Source organism: Carya illinoinensis, chromosome 16 (genome assembly GCF_018687715.1).
Source record: "Carya illinoinensis cultivar Pawnee chromosome 16, C.illinoinensisPawnee_v1, whole genome shotgun sequence".
In the NCBI taxonomy this organism is placed as follows: Eukaryota; Viridiplantae; Streptophyta; class Magnoliopsida; order Fagales; family Juglandaceae; genus Carya; species Carya illinoinensis.
Window position 1 is genome coordinate 7,241,694 of NC_056767.1, and position 21,494 is coordinate 7,263,187.

General features: G+C 35.4%; 2 protein-coding genes across 2 annotated transcripts; both read right to left on the reverse strand.

Moving 5' to 3' along the window:
• Window positions 1-4,624: 4,624 nt before the first annotated feature.
• Window positions 4,625-6,678, reverse strand: LOC122299821. Its single transcript, XM_043110281.1, has 6 exons — window positions 6,302-6,678; window positions 5,995-6,204; window positions 5,822-5,914; window positions 5,625-5,720; window positions 5,085-5,522; window positions 4,625-4,732 (listed from the first exon to the last, which is right to left on the reverse strand). The coding sequence occupies exons 3-5, from the start codon at window positions 5,912-5,914 to the stop codon at window positions 5,163-5,165; spliced, it is 549 nt and encodes a 182-aa protein (XP_042966215.1). The 5' UTR covers window positions 5,995-6,204; window positions 6,302-6,678; the 3' UTR covers window positions 4,625-4,732; window positions 5,085-5,162.
• A 385-nt stretch (window positions 6,679-7,063) lies between these two features.
• Window positions 7,064-10,671, reverse strand: LOC122298765. Its single transcript, XM_043108626.1, has 3 exons — window positions 8,162-10,671; window positions 7,927-8,014; window positions 7,064-7,852 (listed from the first exon to the last, which is right to left on the reverse strand). The coding sequence occupies exons 1-3, from the start codon at window positions 10,669-10,671 to the stop codon at window positions 7,064-7,066; spliced, it is 3,387 nt and encodes a 1,128-aa protein (XP_042964560.1).
• Between the last annotated feature and the right edge of the window lie 10,823 nt (window positions 10,672-21,494).

A 21,494-nucleotide genomic window follows, 5' to 3' on the forward strand; every position in this document is an offset into this window, starting at 1 on the left:
TTTTTCTTTTCGACTTTTCAAATTGTCCACAAAATCTATATATCATTATATATAGTGAAGGTAAAAATTTGGATATGCATAAGCCAATCAAAGTTGATAGATAAGAGAAACATAAAATCAACGTACGTACTCTATAGGACCAAACTTCATTTTAAGACACACACACACACACACCAAAAAAAAAAAAAGAAGAAGAAGAAAAAAACTCTAGAATTAACAATGTTTCTTTTAGCGTAGTTTCTAAAAAAAAAAAACAGAAAAAAAAAAATAGATTGTATGATAAATGTATTTGATTTTTTTAGCATTAATTCTTTAACTATAGGAGCTTGGTCCGATATTTTCTTTTTCTAACTTATTTATGAGATTCAGGATTTTGTCAAGTTTGTGTCTAACTTAGTTTTTGTTTAAATATTTGCGTGACAAATTAAATCAAACATGATTCTAAGAAATTTTGTGGACATGATAAATTCAAGGAAATCATCCCTTATTGTTTTATTTTCTTTATTTTTTCTTTGAATTTCGTTAAATATCCCGTTATGTTCAATTGAGTGAACGCAGCCAATATCTCAAACACTCTTTTTCAATATCCACAGAGGGGCAGAAAATAATCCCTTGTTTGTTTGTCTTTTCTCAAATCTAATTAATCATTCAAGGGCATAAGATGTGAGTGGAGACCAACTCATCAGCATTATGCTACTCATTGAGAGGGAGTTTGGTCCACATGTATGCAAGAGTGTTAAGATATAAAATAAATAAATAAATTTATATCTTCCCATCAACTTAACCTTTTGAGACAAGTGATGATTTCACACTTTTTAACCGGACATAAGTATCGTTTTGCTTCTATGATTTTGTTTGCTGGAATTTATCTTATTTCCTTGTTTTTCCCTCTTTGGAAAATGAAAAGACATCATCTTTTATCTATTAGTTGGTATAGACTCTGGTCATTGATCATTTATTAATTGGTGATGGGATTTGGATTATGTTTCTTGATTGAATCTCTGCATATCAAACATTTTATTAAGGGAAGATCCATCAGTAGTGTTAAAGCATTGTTGATAATTTCAGAAAAAGGATCATTGCTTGGAGATGATAGTTGTTCATGTAAAATGTTTTCAATTCTATTATCTTGATGTAGAGTAGCGAGCGAGAAGTTACAATTATCATACTCATATATAGTTGCTTTTTCAAAAGGACTATCCTAATGAGATGGCCTACCACCAAAAGAAAGGGAAACCTTGTGGATATTTCCTTTGAAAATGAGAGATGGCAATCCAGGTTTTCACCTGTTTTGCTTTCGTTGAAATATATCTGTCATTCATACACTCTAGGAATAATTGAATGACAATTTAGGAATAATTAATAATTATTATTAGATAGGATAATTTCAAGTATTTGTTACGATTTTATATTATATATTATCCGAATTACAAGGGAGAATATTAATATTATGAGCCTTTTAAATGAATTTGTAGCATTAATTTTACCTGAATATCCTTTATAAGGCAACCCATGTTCATAGCAAATGATTGGACAGTTAATTGAATTTGCTAGCGAACTCTTTTTGTTAATTGGAAGCTGAAAGCTGATTTCTGCAAGCGTCCTACAAAGAATATCTAGAATTCTCGAAAACGTATTCTAGATAGTCATGATAATGTCATATGCATTAACCTTAATTAACTTAATAATTTGGGAAGATTATTACAATTTATTAATGTCTAAAATTAAATATATGTAAAATCACAGCCACTGGTCCTAAAAGATTAAGAGTAATTGGTATATTTTATTATTTATATTATATTCTTGATGTTGAATATTTAATTACATGGATAAAGTATAGAGTTGTTGTTCGAATTTAATATCTTTGTTCTAATATCACATGAAATTAACCACTTATTTTAAAAGTTTAAACTGATAGAAAGAAATAGATTTTATTATTAATTTGTATTCTATTTTTAGTAATATCAAATTGCTAAAATCTCCTTCTAATTGGAACTGAAAATATTATCCCCAATACTCCCAAGCCTCATGACACATGAACTGTATATCCGATTCTGTATAGGCTAGTTGTGAAAACCTGATCTTGTTTTCAATACTCCTCTTGTTATGCGTGAAATATAATTATGAAATATAAGTGTGAAATATGCATAGGTTCTATACATTTTATAGTCTCTAATCTCTATCCCCATGCACGGAAAGATATATGTAAAAACAATAAGAACTGCATATTAGTAGTTATAATCTTATAGAAAATCCAAATTAATTGCTTTCAAATTGTTAAATTATCGCGCTTCTCAAAATTTAATAGCAACGTCTGTATGTAGGGGTGACAACTCGTGTCGTGTCATTTAAATTTGTGTCGAATAATTTGAATTTCTATCATGAAATAGCCAATTCTAACTAGACTCAAATATCAAAATGAATCATTCGAGTACGTGTTATTTGGATTTGTTTTTGGTTAACCTATTTTTTCAGTCTTCATGCTCTAACATACATTTTCTTATAATCAATCTATTTATAAGTCATTAAGTTAATATATGGAAAAAAGATCTACTTTCTACATTAGCACTTCTTGATTAATAAATAATAATTGACGTAAAATCATTAGTCCAAGAAGACGTTTACAATAAAACTATATCACAAAGTCGTGACATAATGTAATATGTTAGATTATAATTTTTTTAGTATAAAGCAAATATGATTACCTTATGAAGAACTTTTTTGTGAATCTCTTTGTGCAGTAGTTCGCGTAATTGAAATTGACAACAAAACACAAATATTTTATTTGAAAGTTTATAGCATCAAATTGCTTTATATATTTTTCTTTGACTTATCAAATACGACCATAGATCTTTTATCATTTCTCACCTGAGAAATGAGAAATGATATTTTATGTTCATCTTTTTCATTGTTTCATCTTATTATTAAGAAAGAAATAACAAAGAAAAGGAAATAATATATAAGAATCTTCCCACCATAATTCTAACTTAATGTTTGAAGAAATTAAATTCATACTTTTTTTCTTAATTCATCTTCAAGATTCATATTTTGCATTTTATTTTATTTTTTATTTCTCATAATCAATACATTTTTTTACAATAAAATTTCACAAATACTTTGATAATTTTTTATCTCTGTAGAATATGATCATAAACTTATCATTTATATAACTTGATATTTCTACACTTGAAATCATATTTGAGATTTAGCCAATTAAATTAACCGAGACAGCTGGGGAGAGGAAAGGATCACTTTTCCTAGACCTATTCATTGTCTAGGGAGTAGCTAGTAGCTAATTAGATTTGTTGCCTTGAAAAGTAAAAAAAGCTAGACATGGAGACTTTTTGGTGAATAGAAGCAAAATTATAATATCTTCACCAGAAGGTCTCAAACAATACTATCATTTGTTGACTTCTTTTAACCTGCTTTGTTGAAATATTTGTGGGTGGGATAAAATATGCCCAAATAACTGTGTCCAGCTTATTAATGGGTCCCTGCTAAGAAAAAAAGAAAAGAGAGATGAGACAAAAAGAGGATAAGAAAAAAAGAGAGTATTAGAAAGAAAAGAAGGAAGAGACCAAAATAGAAAAAAAAGAAAAAAAAATAAGAAATAAAAAAAAGCAAGTCAATCACGCCAATGAGGAGTGAGATAAAGTTGCCGTCCCTCACCACTCCCAATACAGGAAATAAAAGTGATAAGTTCGGACGAAAAAGGGATTCTCTGATTCAACCTCGACTTATTCTTCTTCTTCAATTTCTTCAACCTCATGACTAGAGCTCTAGCTAGCGAGAATATTTTCTCTAGGAAATAGATCTCCAACTCCCATTGTATAAGGAGAAATAAGAGGCTATGAGAGACTATAAAATACTCATGTTGTAGTTGATTTTTCCTCCCCAAATACCCGTAGACGTAGATATTTTGTCGAACCACATAAATCTATGTCTCATTCTCTATTTATTTTTCTATTTTTGTTTTCCACCTACAGTTTTGGATATACACACTCACACCATACAGCAACACTAGACCATTGTCGGCAGCTTCGAGCTGTACTGATTGAAGCACGAGTTATCGTAATGGGTCAGGAATGACTTTTTCTCCTCTTCTGCTCTTTTGTGTGATTCTTTTTTAATATTAATGATATGTGTCTGTCATTCATACAATTTAGGAATAATATAATAATTATTAGTTAGGATAATTTCAAATTATATGTTACCATTTTATATTATATATTTTTTGAGTAAGAGAGTATATTAATATAATGAGTGATCTCTTAAATAAATTTGTAGTATTTTGCTAGTAAACTCTGTTAATTAATTGGGAGGTCAAAGATTTATTGAAACATCCTACAAAACAATCTAGAGTTTCTCGAATTATTCTAATTTATCCGTTTACCTGTTCGACTAATCAGGCAAGTGAGACCGAATAATATTATGAATCGAGATAAGTCATATATATATATATATATATGCAGTAAGCTTAACTTGATAATTTGAGAATATTATTAATATAATTTATTAATGGGTAAAATTAAATATCAAATGGCTAAAATCTCACGCAGGAAGTAAGAAATATTATTAATATTTGATGATGACCTGGTGCATGAGTATCTTTAAAAATTATATAATTTCCTAAGCAAGTCTTGATCATCATGGAAGCTGCCTTCTTCATCTCAAAACCTAAAGTTATACCTCTTCATCTGAAAATTGGAAGCCTCCTTCATTGATCTCAAAGCTGCAAAAATTTAGATTCACAAATTTTTCTTTAGTTTCCAAAGCCCAACAAAAATTTAAATTGCAACTACAAAATTAGAAAACCTAAAAACCATTATAAACCAAAAGAAAATGGGTGCATGCATGCTTTTCTTCACTTGTGACATGAGCTCAGTGTTCTATAATATGATTTATTCTTAAATGTTGCTTAATTAAGAAGTATAATTAAACTGCAATATTAATTATTGAGGTACTTAGAAAATCACAAAAAAATGCAATTCTGTGATATGATAAAAAGAAGAGCAATATTTAGGGGGACTAATTAATATTTTAGATATATAAATATATAAGGTTAGAGAATCATAGATATGCACCTTTTCCACTTCTTGATTTGGTCCCAGCCTACAAATCCATCTCCGCACAAAAAACTTATTGACTAAAAAAGGAATTGCCTATGCAGGTCCTTGAGTTTCTCTATGAGACTCTCCTTGGGTTTGCCTCTGTGATTCCATGTATGAACTTAATAATTTGTCGTACTCAGCTTGCTTCGCCAACATTTTCTCTACATTCCCCCGTAATTCTTCCAACTGATTCTTGTAATACTCAGCATCCTTCTCATGCCTCTCTGCACGTTCTGTTAATGCTGCAAATTTTTCTGCAGTGTTCTGTCTAGATGACTCAGGGATAACCATCTCCCCCAACCCCCTTGCATACCCTGGCCTGTGGCCTAGTACCTCCCTAAAGATTGATGCAGCAACATCCTTAGTCTGCTTCTCAGGCTCTAACTTAGAGTACTTGGCAACCATTTCATTCTATTCAAGGAAGTGAAATCACACGTTAATATGTACACATGGATTCTTTCAAAACTACAAGGTAAATAATACGTACACACGGATTCATTCAAAGTCACTCACATGTTTCTCTTCTGTCGCTGGAGTCACAAATTTACCCTTCTTCTTACTCCACCTCACCTCTTTAAAGAAATCAATAAGGTGCTCATCACTCTCAGACTACAAATACAAGCAGGGATTAATACCATTTGTCGGTTAAAATCAGCAAATAATATGTTACTTCCTACATTTAAATGTACAAATCTGAATAAAATTCGTACCCTCATTTGCATTAGTCTTACGAATGAGGTTCGTCCAGCCGTGTGGTTTGTTTGTTGTTTCGCTCTATTACTTTTATTTTTCTCAGATATCATCTACAATTCACAAACTTGTATTAACACAAGTAGATCATAAACATATAAAAAATAGCACAATCAACATCGATTAGACTTACCCTAAATTCCGCGCTTGACCATCGAGCGCATAACTTCACCCAAGTAGCTGGTGTCACCAACTCTGGCACATTCGCAAGAGCTTCTTCGTTCGTCTTGTAACTCTTGTATATTTTGTGAAGTTCATACCGAATATGATTGAACCTCTTCCTAAGTGTCTTCGTTACTGTATTGCGGTGATTCTTCTTCGTCCAGTCAAGGACAAAGTCGGCCTAGAGACAAATAACAAACACATTAATTATCTGGTAACACAAATAATAACTAAAAATACACTGGAACATGTGCTAATATGAGTTTTTGTTATATTACCCGGACACGAGCAATCAACTCTTCCTTCTCATTATCTGGTAAATCATGCCAGCTCGGGTGACTCAGGTCGACATGGTGCTTCACCAACCATGTAAGCCTACTTGTAAATATTGTATAGTTTTCACAACATGGTGATGTCTCACCATCCTTTATGGTTAGTGCTATCGGCCCAAACTTTCGAATCTTGTCAAACTCGAGGTTCTTTGCAGCTCCTCGTCCACGTTTTCGGGTAGGCGGTACTAATCCCTCTTCAACTTTTATTATATTGTCCACACATTCAACCACATATTAAAGAGGCTGGTTAGAATAATAAAATTTGAAATAAATACAAACAGCAAACCATTACCATTTGTCGGTATGTTTGAGTCCACCTCAACCCCCTGCTCTTGCGGTTCGGTGCTGGGACGACATCTGGTGGCACGGTTGAGTCATCTAAGGTTGACATGCCATCACCTCTAAGATTCAATGTAGCAACGGGTGCTTTACCTCTAACGCTTGGTTCGCAAGAAGATCTCCCTCGACCATAGCATACACCACGTGATCGACCTCTACCTCTTCCAGCTAAAGGCATGTTATGCACTGACCTGCATGGAAATATTTGTGGCTATACATCCAAACGATATAGAGTACTAAAGCAATTAATGGGTGATGTAGAAAATAACAATAATCAATAGAAAAAGAATGAATAGTTCGACATTATCTTTGAGAAAAAATTTTACATTCAGCTAAAGTTCAACATTATCTTTGAGAAAAAATGAACATCTAGTTTGCCTCTTCGTCCGTCGAGAGACTATCTTCTTCCTTGCTTCCCTCGTGTTCGGTGTTATAAGGGGAACTAGATTCGCTGCTATCGTCGTTGATAAATGTTCTGACATCAAGGTTGTGATTTTCAGCTTCCATTACTAACGATGCATCAATCTGAGTGGGCTCGACATCAAGCCTGTGCATGGGGTTAACTAGTCCATTGTCATCAGCATGGACTAATATGTATTCTTCAAAAGAATCATCCTCTTGGTACGCCTCCACGTCACTAGCATCGTAAGCATCTTCTTCAATCAAATTTCTGAGGGGAAGATCATACACATTTCTATTGACAACCTTTTGTACTGCATACCAATTACCAGGGATCATACGATTTTTTAAGTAAAACACCTGTGAAGCTTGACACGCCAAAACAAATGGCTCGTCCTTATAAAATGTCAGAGACATATTCACACTAGTAAGATGATCATCCACACGTATCCCTCGTCTAGAATCACAGATGTCGAACCAGTCACATTTGAATAAGTACACACGGCGCCATCCCATGTAGCGAACTTCCAAGATGTCTGTTAGAACACCATAGAAGTCAACACTTTGAGCATCTAGTTCACTAATGACCAGGACACCTGAATTTTGGGTCCTACGATGTGCTTCACGTTGCCTCGTGTGAAATCGTATGCCATTCATGATGCAACCAGAATAAGACACAACCCAAGGGTCAGGACCACATGCAAGTGCATATAGATCATCCGAAACATCACCAGGATTGTTAACACGTAGATTTTGAATCTGTCACAATTGCATTAACCAAAACAATTACTTGTTGTAAAGCTGTAAAACCACAAAAGCAGTAAAATACATACGTGTGACTTGAACCAATTTGGAAAATTTGTCGCGTGCAAACTGTCGACATTTTCAGGGTACTCTTCATTGACATGCATGTAGTGCTCACTGGACAACAGACCATCATTGGTGATTAAATATGATATATACAATCTATTTAAGTAATTCAACAAAGGAAAACAATAATGTCAATGTCTAGTTGAAGGCACTTACTTCAGGTATTGTCCGATCTCTCTGCAATTATTAAGCACGTACCATTTTACTTTTAGAAACAGGTCATCGTCTAGTCGATGACGTGATGCAAAACCCATGGGCCTCACCTTCTGTCTAAAAATACTTAGTCCTTCTCCAACACCATCTTCTCCTCCATCAAAGTTCCGTTCTTGAGGATTGAATCTAGATTCGACATCATGGAGGTACATGGAACAAAAATTCAAACATTCTACGTGAATACAAGCCTCCGCAATTGAACCTTCCGGACGGGCCTTATTCTTAACGTATCTCTTAAATTTTCCAAGATACCGTTCGAAAGGGTACATCCACCTATATTGAACTGGCCCTGCAAGCAGCGCCTCATGTGGCAAATGATAGGCTAGGTGGACCATTACATCAAAGAATGTAGGTGGAAATATCATCTCTAGCTTGCACAAAATGACGGCTATATCAGATTGAAGCCGTTCTAACACATCAACCTTGATAGTTCTTGCACAAAGTTCTTTGAAATATGTGCTTAACTCAGTCAATGCTAATCGTATATCTTGTCGTAAGTATCCACAAATTGCAACAGGTAATAATCTTTGCATAAAAATATGACAATCATGACTTTTCATGCCAGAGATTTTGCAATCGACAACACTCACACATCTCGCAATATTAGAAGCGAAGCCATCTGGAAACTTGACATCATTCAACCATTTACAAAAACCTGCCCTCTCAGCTCCATACAAGGTGTAACATGCATGTGGCATACTCACGCGTTGTCCATCCTGGATCAAGTGTAATTCTTTTTTTATATTGAGATTGGAAAGGTCACGACGTGCATTGACATGATCTTTAGTTTTCCCAGCAATATTCATCAAAGTTCCTAAGATGTTGTCACATATGTTCTTCTCAATGTGCATTACATCAAGGTTATGTCTAAGCTTTAGAGTTGACCAATACGGCAATTGGAAAAAGATACTTCTTTTGGTCCAATTTAACTCATCAGTGGTACGCTTTCTCTTCTTTGTAGATTTGCCAAAATCAATATCTGGAATATTCTGCAGTTGATTAAGTATATCTTCTCCTGACAACTGCTGAGGTGGGCCACGATGCTCTGTGCTGCCATTAAAAATACTCTTTTTCTTTCTCCAAATGTGGCCTAGGGGCAAGAATCGGCGATGACCCATGTAACAATGTTTTCGACTGTATTTCAACCACAAAGAATCTGTTTCTTGCTCACACGATGGACATGCCATCTTCCCCTTAGTGCTCCACCCAGAGAGATTTCCGTAAGCAGGAAAGTCGTTAATTGTCCACATTAAAGCTGCATGCAATCGAAAAGTCTCTTTGGCCTTGGCATCGTATGTATCGACACTATTTTCCCATAGATCTAATAGTTCGTCTATTAGAGGCTGCAAATAAACATCGATATCATTTCCTGGAGATCTTGGTCCTGGAATCAACAATGAGGTGATGAAAAATGGATCTTTCATGCATAGCCACGGGGGCAAGTTGTAAGGCACCAAAATCACTGGCCATATGCTGTAAGGTTTTGCCAAATTATTGAAGGGGTTGAAGCCGTCACTGGCTAAACCAAGCCGTACATTTCGAGGATCTTCCGCAAACCAAGTATGTTGTTGATCAAATGCCTTCCAGACCTCAGAGTCAGCAGGATGCCTTTGAATACCTTCCTCATTGACACGCTGATCCCTATGCCACCTCATATTAGCTGCTGTTTTACGTGACATAAATAATCTCTGCAACCTTGGCTTTAATGGAAAATGTCGTAGAACCTTTTGAGGAATTTGTCGTTGCTTATTGTTACTAAATATCCATCTTGATGACTTACATTTAGGGCACTCTTGTTTATTTGCATTTTCCCTCCAATAAAGTATGCAATCATTTGGACAAGCATGTATTTTTGTGTAAGAAAATCCCAGGCCTCGCTCTAAGTTCCGTGCCTCTTGATATGATTTCGGTAAAAGAGCATTCGGAAAAGCTGACTGTAGTATTTGAAGAAGCATGTCAAATGACTTTATACTCCAGCCACCAAGTGTTTTAATGTGTAGCAACTTAACTGAAAATGAAAGTTTAGAATACTTGGAACAACCTTCATAAAGAGGACGCTGTGAATCAACCAACAACTGGTCAAAATTCATAGTTGATTCACTTCCGACTGAGGTTGAACCCCCAGCATAGAATGACTCGGGTGAAGGAACATTAGGGAAATTCCCTGCCCGAATGTCTTGTAACATAACATCAATGTCATCAATGTAAGGATCAGCTTGTTCGGGATCATGAAGGTCATCATCATCAATAAAAGGTAAATCTTCCTCCTCGCCGTGAAATATCCATGTCGTATAAGTTGGTTCAATACCTTTAATGAACAGATGTCTCTCTACCTGATTTATAGGTAGGAAATAATTATTTGAACAAAGGGTACATGGACACCGAATTTCATCACTTGTAGAATGAGATCGAGCCAAAGTAATGAAATCTTTAACGCCTGTCGCATATTCACTGGATCGAAATCTATCAGTGATTTTCATCCAACTCTTGTCCATCTACGAAAAATACCTAAAGGTTAAAAATTGGTAAATTGGGAAAAATATCCTTTGAAGAATCATTCCATTCCACCCATATATGGTCCTATAAAACCAACAGCCATTTATTTTCCACTTGAAGAGATTTTGAAGAAGAATACTTAGTTTTATAGCGATCTAATATCGTGTGGGTAAGTGTTATTGCTCATCGCTCTTCAGTGTGGTATATCATTATTTAATAATGATCAAAGAGTTTGGTATTGGTAGCAAACAGAAAAACAATATAACTGCATCTAGTATTAATAATACTTTCACTAAGAATTAACAATAGCCTATGAACAGAATTGGGAATTAGTCCTGAGAAAAAACAATAGCCCACAAACAGAATTGACTTTTTATTTTTTATTTAGTAAAAACAGAGCATATATGATGTCAATGAGCCTATCCAGTTTCATTTTTTCTCACCTGCTCTTGCTCTTCTTCTTCTTCTTCTTTTATCCCTTATCCCTTTACACTTTTCACGCCTATGCTTTCCATCTTATCATGATTCTTTATCTAAAAATAGCTGCTGCTGATCTCTTTCTCTGCTCTTTGTTTTTCTCCTTGTTTGTGGTGCTGTCGTTGTTGGGTTGGGTGCAACACTTGATTGGATGATTGTTTTTTTTTTTTTTTGTGTTTTTGCAACAATTAAAAACAAAAAGGTACAACTTACTATGTGATATACTCGCACTAGGGTGAATACAACATTACTACTACATCTTAGCTAAATTTCCTCTTTCATGAAAGGCATCTCGTATCTCCTATCTTTCATTTTCTCCAAATATTAATATTTGATGTTGAAATGTTTCAACCCATCTCTTAGAGCAGGGAATAATTGATGCAAAGATTTTTGTTCTCTCTTTTTTTTTTAAAAAAAAAAAATTGCAGGGGGGTCTCACACTTGTCATGAGCTCACTTCATTTTGTAGGTGGGGGCATGTATATGTTGTACTTATTGCGTTTGTAAGCACCTACCTGTGACACCCAAAGCCATCAACATGCATCTTTTCTATCTCTCTCTCTCTCTCTTTCTTTTTTTTTTTTTACAGCCCACTTCTGAACTTTTATCATTTTTTTGTTCAAGTACTTAGTGGGAACCAAAGACTTTTAATAAGCATACTCATGCTTGGGTCCCATTTCATCCTCTCTCTTACCTAAAAAAAAAAAAACCAAAAGGGGGAAGCTAAGAAAAGAATAACTCAATTTCAAAGGTTTGGGCACCTAACTTGAATTTCAAAGGTTTAGGGGATAGAAGAGAGAAATTCTTGCATGTTGAAGTTCAAACACTAAATTATTAGGTCTCAGCTATAGAAGAAAAAAATAGAAAAGATTAGCACTATCTTTTCTGCCTATGAACTTTCTCACTCAAGAATTGAGGTGATAACAGTGAATAGTTGATATAACATTACTAAAGATAGATAGTTGAGAGAACATTATTAAACTTTAGACAGTATTATTATGATTTAACAGTGGCTATGTTAAAATATTCAAATGCCTGATGTGATATACCCATTGTAATGTAGTGCATACTTAACACAAATGAGAGAGACACGAGGAGTCCTGGACCTCACTTCCTCACTTGTTGAGAGGAGTGTTGAGGACTGATAAACTTGGACTGCCATATATCCGGTGCTGTCACTAGCCTGTAGAATTGTCTTTCTGTTTTAAGTTGTTTTTTCTGGTTTGAGTTGATAGCAATGTCTGTAGCTATCCTTTGTTTGGTTAGGGAACAATGGTTCTCTGGTTATTATAGCAGGTTGTTTTTTGTGGCTGGGTAGGTGTAATCCCAGGCATAAAGTCTGTTTTGCTTTCTTAATATATTGGGGAGAGGTCTCCTGTTAAGGGACTCTGCCTCTTGATCAAAAAAAAAAAGGTAGTCTGCCAATTTCATAGAGCAACGAAACACAATGCATATATTGCTAAAAACTAAACACTACAAGGTTGAAATGGAAACATTCAAATATCTAGAATTGGCAACAGAAATGAAAAAATCCACCTTACATAGGACTGACATGAGTAAAGGACAGAAACAGCACGAATTTCTGGAGAATGATCAAAACAAGTGAAATTCCTGACCTTGGAAAGTTAGCATAAGTGAACAACTGGGTGGCTTAAAGCATGAATCTAAATACACATTTACTTTGAAAGGAACTCCATGGGTGCATCTTAAAGAGTTCAAATCCTTTGAAAAAAGAGATGATGAAGTTCGTGCATTTACATTATAAATTAGATATAGACCTTCTAGGATTTTTTTTTTGATAAGTAAACAATTGTATTAATATAATAGGCATAGCCCAAGTGCACATTTATTTTTTATCACAGTTCTGAAGAATTACAGTGTCTTCAGAGACCTAATAGCTATGGCCATAGCTTTTATCAAAAAGAAAATGATCTGCCCATTAAAGAAGTTGAATAATGATATGTGCAACTAACCCATCTTGAAGGGCAAATACTCTCATATGCATAACAAGACTGGTATGCGCTCATCCCCCTTGATTTCTTAACATTCACCACACCAATCACTCTCAATGCTGTAAACAGGTCACTCTGACTAACATTAAAAAGTAAATGAAGCAAATACCAGAAGAATAACATTAAAAAGAAGAAACTCAAACCAAGAGGCTATACGATTTCAGAAATTACAATCAAGAGGCTATACGATTACATTGTATATATTATACAAAAATGCATTACAATCAAGAGGACGATTTCAGAAATTAGAAGTGCTTTAACAAAATATTTTGCCATTTCAAAAGCAACAGACCGACAAAGCCCTAAGTACCAAGAGAGAAACATTGTTGAGACAGCTCGGAGAGTAAGAGAAACATGAGAGAGACTCACCGGCGTCGAGAGGGCACAGCAACCGGCACACGGCAGAGAGACGACGGAGAGAACTGAGTCTCACTATCGGTAAAGGATTAGGGGAAAGGAAAAACACGCGGGCCGATTGGGAGTTTTCCCACCATTTAACAGATTAAAGAGTTGTTGCGGCAGTATATAGGTCGCCGTAATAAGCATTCTCCTGCCACAATAAAAAACTTATTGCGTCGAAACTTATTACAGCGACATAAAACGCCGCTACAAGTACTTGTTCCGGCGGCACTTCACAATGGACAGGTAATAAACGTGGAAAAATGAAAAATGTCTATTTCCGGCTGAATTTTACCCGCGGGAAATGTTTTCAGCCGCAAATACCAACTTTTTTTGTAGTGGTACAATATCATATTTATTATCCAAGACTTTTATCTCTTATCTCTTGTTATTATAATATTTTTTTTAGGACAATGTTTTTTACAGTAATACAGGGCAAACGTGCCTCATACGTAGACCCACTAGTGCTAGTGCGTATATATATATATATATATATATGTGTGTGTGTGTGTGTACGTGTGTGAAATGTATAGGCTTCATTCGATTGTAGTGATCTCTAATCTCTATCCCCATGCATGCAAAGCTGTAAAAACAATAAGAACTGCGAATTAGAACTTCAAAGTTAGAATGATATGAATAGAAAATATAAATGAACTGCGATCAAATTGTTAAATCATTGCTTATATATCTCAAAGTTTAATAGGGTCTATATATGTATGGGCGACAATGTGTATCATGTCATATCGTGTTATTCATATTCGTGTTAGGTTATTTAGGTTTGTATAATGAGAGAGTCAATTCTAACCAGACTCAAATAAAAAAAATGAATTATTTGGGGGTATGTGTCATTTAGGTTTGGGTTGAGTTAACCTATTTTTCTTAGAGCATGTTTAGGTAATGAGATAATTGATATGATAATTTTGTTAATAGTAGTAAAATGATTTTAATTAAGATGTTTTATTAGATTTTGAAAAATGAGAGTGAAAAATTAAGTTGAATAGAATGTTATAAAAGTAAAATATTGTTATAATATAATTTTTTTATATTATTTCTATTTTAAAATTTGAAAAAGTTGTAATATTGTTTTTTATATTTTGTTTTGAAATTTGAAAAAGTTGTATTGATAATTAAGTAATGATTATATGAAAAAGTTGAAGATTTAGAATTAAAAAGTTTTTATAATTGAGTGATGTTTGGAAAAAGAAATTATAAAAAATATTGAGATGAGATAAGATTATCTCACTTCACAAACAAGTCCTTAGTTTTCTTGCTCTTAAATACATTTTCCAATCAATCTATTTAAAAATGTACTTATATAATGCTTTAAGTTGTTACAATATATGGAAAAAAGATCTCATTTCTACATTAGCAAGTCGTTGATTGATAAATAGTCGAAGAAAAATCGTGATTAGTCTACAAAGAGGTTCACAAAAAACTACATCACATAATTAATTAATTATAAAGTATTTTTGAAATAAAAACATGGAATACTCCGAACCGCATTCTCCATAGTCCAGGAGTACTAATAATTTTTCAATTCCCGTGATGGTAACTTTTTTTTTTTTTTTTAAATGAATCATAAGACGTTACTAATATCAAGGCAAAGAGGATACAAGAGTACAATATGGTCTTAATCAGTTCAATCGAATCCTCAGCTTGCTCTAAAGAATCCTTAGCTAGACAGTGAGCAACAATATTGCCACTTCTCCTTACAAACACCACTTTCCATTGACTCAAATTGGATAGAAAATTTTAGTATTTGTCAAGAGCATTCCCACACTATCCCCACCTTTCAATATGACGATTGATCCCATTAACAATCTGTAGAGCATCCCCTTCTAGAAGTTCAATCCCATTTCCTTAGCCATTACAGCATGCAGCTTGAAAACCCCCTATTGCTTTTGCTAGGAGAGGGTCCATGAAGCCAGATTTAGACAGCTACTTAGTAGCCAAAGTGCTACCCTCATGGCCACGAGCCACCAAACCAATACCAACTCTATCTTGAGACTCATATGGCTGCGTTTGGATATTGAACTGAGTTGAATTGAGTTGAGATAAAAGTTGAAAGTTAATTAAAATATTATTATTATTTTAAGATTTGAAAAAGTTGAATTATTTATTATATTTTGTGTTGAAATTTGATAAAGTTGTAATGACTATATGAGATGAGTTGAGATTAGTTTATCATCCAAACTTTAGTTTAGCATCCCAATTAATTTTAATAATCCTGGCAAGAGGAGGAACCCATACTGAAATCTTGTCTTGTGTCCCCTGGGCACTCTTTATTGGACTACCTTGAATAGCCTTAAATTCTTCTAATGACTGAATTGCCTGCTTAGCAATTAACCAGATTTGGGTGCAGAAAAGAGCCTTAAAAAACCAGCTTGTTCATTCTAAGCCAAATTCCTCGAGCTATCAATGAAAACAAGTCCATCATTTTTGCTCACTCTGTGCACTAAGACCCTTATAGATCTCTTTAAAACTTACTGCTCTTAAAGAGCTTTTCTTAAAAACTGTAGGCCCTTTACTCCAAACATCCATTGCTGAATTGTAACTCCACAGAGCATGTGTAGTTTATTCCTCTTACCTACAACAAATAGGACACAATGTAGATTCCACTATATTTTTCATGAACAGATTTAGCATTGTAGGAAGGGACTTGAGGCAGGCTCTCCAGATAAAAACCCTTATAGTATTTGGGACCTGAAACTTCCAACAAGTCTAGTCTTTATGCCTTAGCACCCCTTTAGAAGATTGACCCTTGGTCACTTTGTGTAGCTCTTTCTGCATGTGATAGGCACTCTTTACAGTGAACAGCCCATCCTTGGTACCTAGCCAAATAAGTCTATCCTCTGCACTAGAATTATTGATAGGGATTGTCTGGACAATTGCAGCAGTAGCAGGGCCAAGAACATCTGCAAGCAACTCTCTATCCCACTCCTTAGTCTGAACATTAATAAGTTCTGCTACTTTAGCCTCTTCATGCAGAATCTATACAGGAGATTGAACCAAATAGTTGAAAGGTTAAGGCAGCCACCTATCTTTCCATATTCTAGTATCATGCCCATTACCAATTCTCCATAATGAACTTTTCTAAATCAGACCCCTTGCAGCACATATGCTTCTCCAATTGAAAGAAGGCCTAACTCCCAACTTAGTTTGAAAGAAGTCAGCCAAAGGAAAATACTTCAATTTAAGGACCTGATCTGCTAGAGAATCAAGGAATAGAAGAATCCTCCACCCTTGTTTGGCTAGCAGAGCCAAGTTAAAACTCTCTAGATCTCTAAAGCCCAGTCCTCCTACCTCTTTCAATCTTCCCATCTGACCCAAAGACACCTAGTGCCCCTTGTTTTCATTTTGCAAATGCCCCACAAAAAATGATTCATCATTTTGTTAATCTCCTTCACTAATGATTTAGGCAATCTAAAAACTCCCATACAATAAGTAGGAAGAGCTTGTACCATTGCCTTAAGTAAGATTTCCTTCCCTGCCTGGGAAAGGAATTTAGTCTTCTATTTGCTAACTTTGCCTTTGATTTTGTCTAGAATTCCTTTGAAGGCAGCATACTTTGATCTTCCAATTAAAGCAGGTAATTCAAGATACTTTTCATAGCATGAAGACGATCTAGTACCAGCAAGACTCAAAACATATTCCTTTTTTACTTGGTATTGGCACTAAAGAAGATTGAAGTTTTGGTCTTATTAAGCTTTTGGCTTGAGGCTTCCTCATAAAGGGCAAGCAGGCTATGAATGGAGGACTACTCCCTTGCATTTGCTCTACAAAAAAGCAAGCTATCATCTGCAAAAAAAAAAAAAAAAAAAAGGTTAATACTAAGCTTGCCCCTGCATATAGGAAAACCATGAATAATTTTAATAGGTTCAGCAACTAGGATGAACATATAGGGGGATAAGGGATCCCCTTGTCTAATTCCTCTCAATGGTACAAAACTTCCTTGTGGAGCCCCATTAATAAGAATTGAATATGAGATAGATGAAACGCAACTCATAACTAGATGTATCCACCCATTATTGAACCCCATATTCTCTATAACCTTCCTAAAAAAACCCCACTCTACCCTATCATAAACCTTACTCATATCCAACTTAATGGTCATATAACCTTGCTGCCTCTTCCCTTTAGTTGTCATTGAGTGCAAAGCCTCGAAAGCCACAATAACATTATCAAGGATCATCCTCCTTGGAATAAAAGCACGAATTTGAGTGGATGAGATTATGTGAGGCAGAATATCCTTTAGTTGATTGAAAGGACCTTAGAAACCACTTTATAAAGTACATTGCAAAGGGATATTGGCCTACAATCCGACACTGTTTGAAGGTTCTTGATTTTGGGGATTAACAGAATATAGGTATCATTAATATGAGTAATATCCCCACCATGATTAAGCACCTCCAACATAGCTTTTATGACATCACCTCCCACAACTTTCCAATGAGATTGATAAAATAGTGCAAGAAATCCATCTGGACCAAGAGAGCCCTTGGGATTCATTTGAAAACTTCTTTAGTTGTAAATTGCTTAAAGAAGCTGGTGTTCATCTCCATATCCACTCTATGCTAAACATGACTCAAGCAGGCTTTAATCCTAGTCGAATTGAAAGAGGTAAATAGGTCCCAGTAATACTGGTAGAACATCTCAGAAATTTCTCCCAAATCAGTAATCATCCTGTCATCATCCCTCACCAGCTTTCTAATTTCATTAGTTTTCCTTCTTTGAATTAGCTATCACACCTGTGAAAATACTTTGAGTTTCTATCACCGTCTTTTAGCCAAGCCTGTTTAGCCATTTGCTTCCATTTAACATTCTTCTCTTGAAGAGCTTTGTCAATATCCTTTTGTAGAGCCTTGATAGCCACTGAGTTAAAGCTAGTATTTGAATTCTGCATCTTAGATAACTAATTCAACTTGGCCTGGGTCTCCTTTCTTTGTTGACGAAAGGTACTCTTACTCCAATGCACTAGAGAATCTTTGCACCTTTCAAGACTTTTCTACACTGATCTCAATGAAAGACCTTGCTAAAATGGTTGATGGTTCTAGCTTGAGTTAATGATTCTGCTGTATTCCTCTTGTAAGTTCCAACTTACTTCAAATTTGAAAATCTTCTCCCTTCCCCTATCTTCAGAAGACAACCTCCTCCCTCCACTTCTCGCATTCATCACCAGAGAACTATGATAAGAAGTTTGAGCTACTAGAGCACAAATGCTGCAATCAGAAAACAAACTCCATAACAGATTTGCCAAGGCACGATCTAGCCTTTCTTTGGTAAACTAGGCTCCCTCTCTATTATTACATCAGGTAAATTTAGTTCCTTCAAAACCTAAGTCACTTAAACCACACCATTCTAGAGAAGCTCTAAATGCTTCTAGTTGATGGTAAGGTCTACTAGTTGCCCCATACTTTTCATTGTGATGCATAATTTCATTAAAATCTTCAAAGCATAGACAAGCCTTCTCCTCATTAGGCCTTAAAATCTTCAAAAGTTTCCAACTATCACCCCTTTTAGCAGTTTTATGAGATCCATAAATGCCAATGATCAGGACCTTTCGCAAACTATCTTCATGTTTGAAAAGCATAGAAATGTGGTGCTACGAGTAGGATTCAAGATTAAGATCCAAATTACTGTTCCACATGAATGCTAGACCTCCACTTAGGCCTTTACTTTCAACCACAAAACTGTAGTCAAATCCCACTTTGTTTCTCACCTCCTCAACCATTTTCGTTCCACACCTTGTTTCCATTAAGAAAATAAAACTGGGCCACTTAGTCTTCACTAGTAGGTGAAGTTCTCGAACTGTATGGGGGTTCCCAAGCCCCCTGTAGTTCCAACTAAGGCCTATCATTGCTGTTGGTGGAGCTACAAAGCAACCTCCACCAACTCAATTTTACAACTGTTGTCATCTAAACCTTGGTCATTCCTTTTTTTCTTCACTGATTTAATAAGTTCCACACGTGTGCCCATAGCCCTTTTCTAACTCCCTCTTATTTTAATAACGATCTCTATAAAGGCAAGGTTATTTACCTCCCTAGCCCTCATTTTCCACGTGGCCCCCCTCTTCCTAGCCACTGCACCACTACCACCTGGCATAACCAATGTTATGCCGACTTTCTTTTCTTGTGACAAGACAAATACTTGCGGAATGTCTTGCAGATGAACACTTTCCATGTCTGTTATTGACTCGGGCTCAACATGGGAAGTAATTCCCTTAACTGGAGTCTCCTTAAATTTCGTGAAAGTAACTTCTGTAGGCTTTTGGCTAGCAGAATTGTCCTCCACAATAGGTGCAGTCAAGATCTCCCCCTTTTGGAAAGTTCCAAGAATAAACAATCAATCTACACTTTGAATTGAATCCCCACATTTGATCTTTTTTCCATGATAGATGCTTCTATCTTTGGGAGTTCCTCAATTGACTCCAAGTAGTCCTCTTGACAAGCATTCTTTCCAACTTTAGGCTCACTCCTGCGAGCACCAGTATCCTCAGACTGCTGCAGCCTCTGTTGGTGGTTGAAATCAGTTGCACCACTATAACATCCAGCATAAAAAATCTTAGAGTTCATAGGTTAAGCATGAAGCCAAGGACCAAACTACAATGGTTTTGAAACATCTCAATGGATAGGTCCCCTTTGTTGATAGCCCTTTCCTCTATGGGATATGATCCCACAATGAAAACAAAAAGACTGTAATCTTTCATACTTCAGAGAAATCCAATGCTTATGATTATTCAATTGCACCCGTTTACCTCGTAGAAGAGGTCTATGTAAAGCCATTGCAACTCTCAGCCTCATACACTTACCCCATGCCATGCCATCAGAGTCAGCATCCACTCTAATCACATGACCTATTGAGGATCCCAACTGCTTGCCAACCTCTTTAGTCATAGCTGCCCATTGCAGGCCATGCAGTTGAACCCATAATAGTTCAAACTGAAAACATATAGCATTCAAAGGAACAGCTTCGTCAACCTCTTGGAGGGAATCTAGATTCCTGTCAAAGAATCAAGGGCACCTCCCAAGAACTTTGTCATTGTCAGCAAGAAATTGGAATTGAATCAAGAATCTATGATCAACCAAGTCCTTAAACTTCACCCAACCTTCTAGTCGCCACACTTGAGACATAGTCACTGTAAAGGCTTCACTGTTCATCCCCTTCTTAGCCATCACCCCCCTACAAGACTGAACTTCCCACGTAAACCAACCTCCTTAACTCCTTCAGAAGGAACTTGGAAGATTTTGCTTTCTTCCACTGACAGATTTAAACTCTCCCATCTCCTAGCAAGTTCCTCTTTCTCCATCACTAAACACACTGACAAATTAAGACTCTCACCAAGAGAGACTTACACCCTTGCGCATGCAAGGATGCTAACACCTCACTCAGTCTCTAGAGAGAAAGAGAAGGACCAAAAAGAATTCCTAGCTATAGTTTGGTAAGAGCACAAGTTGGACCCTTAAATTATATATTCCCCCTTGATGGTAACTAAACATAAAATTGAAACAATAACTATATTTAATAAAAGAAGTTTAGGGATATTTGGATAGTGAGTTGAGATGAGATAAAAGTTAAAAGTTGAATAAAATATTATTAGAATATTATTTTTTAATATTATTTTTGTTTTGAAATTTGAAAAAGTTGAATTGTAATTTATTGTATTTTGTGGGAGAATTTAAGAAAATTATAATGATTATATTAGATGATATGAGTTAAGATGCTCTTTTTGTATGCCCCAATAGAAAGCCCAAACCATATGCCCTATACTCCAAAAGGACTAGTCAATTATACAATTGGAACCTCATAAAGAGTAAGAACTTTTTCTTCCCAAGCAATGTGAGATGTTATACACCACATACTCTCACTTATCATATGGGGTATTACAATTTCCCTCCCTTCAATTTTGAATGTCCTTGTCAGGTTCTTTTATCATAA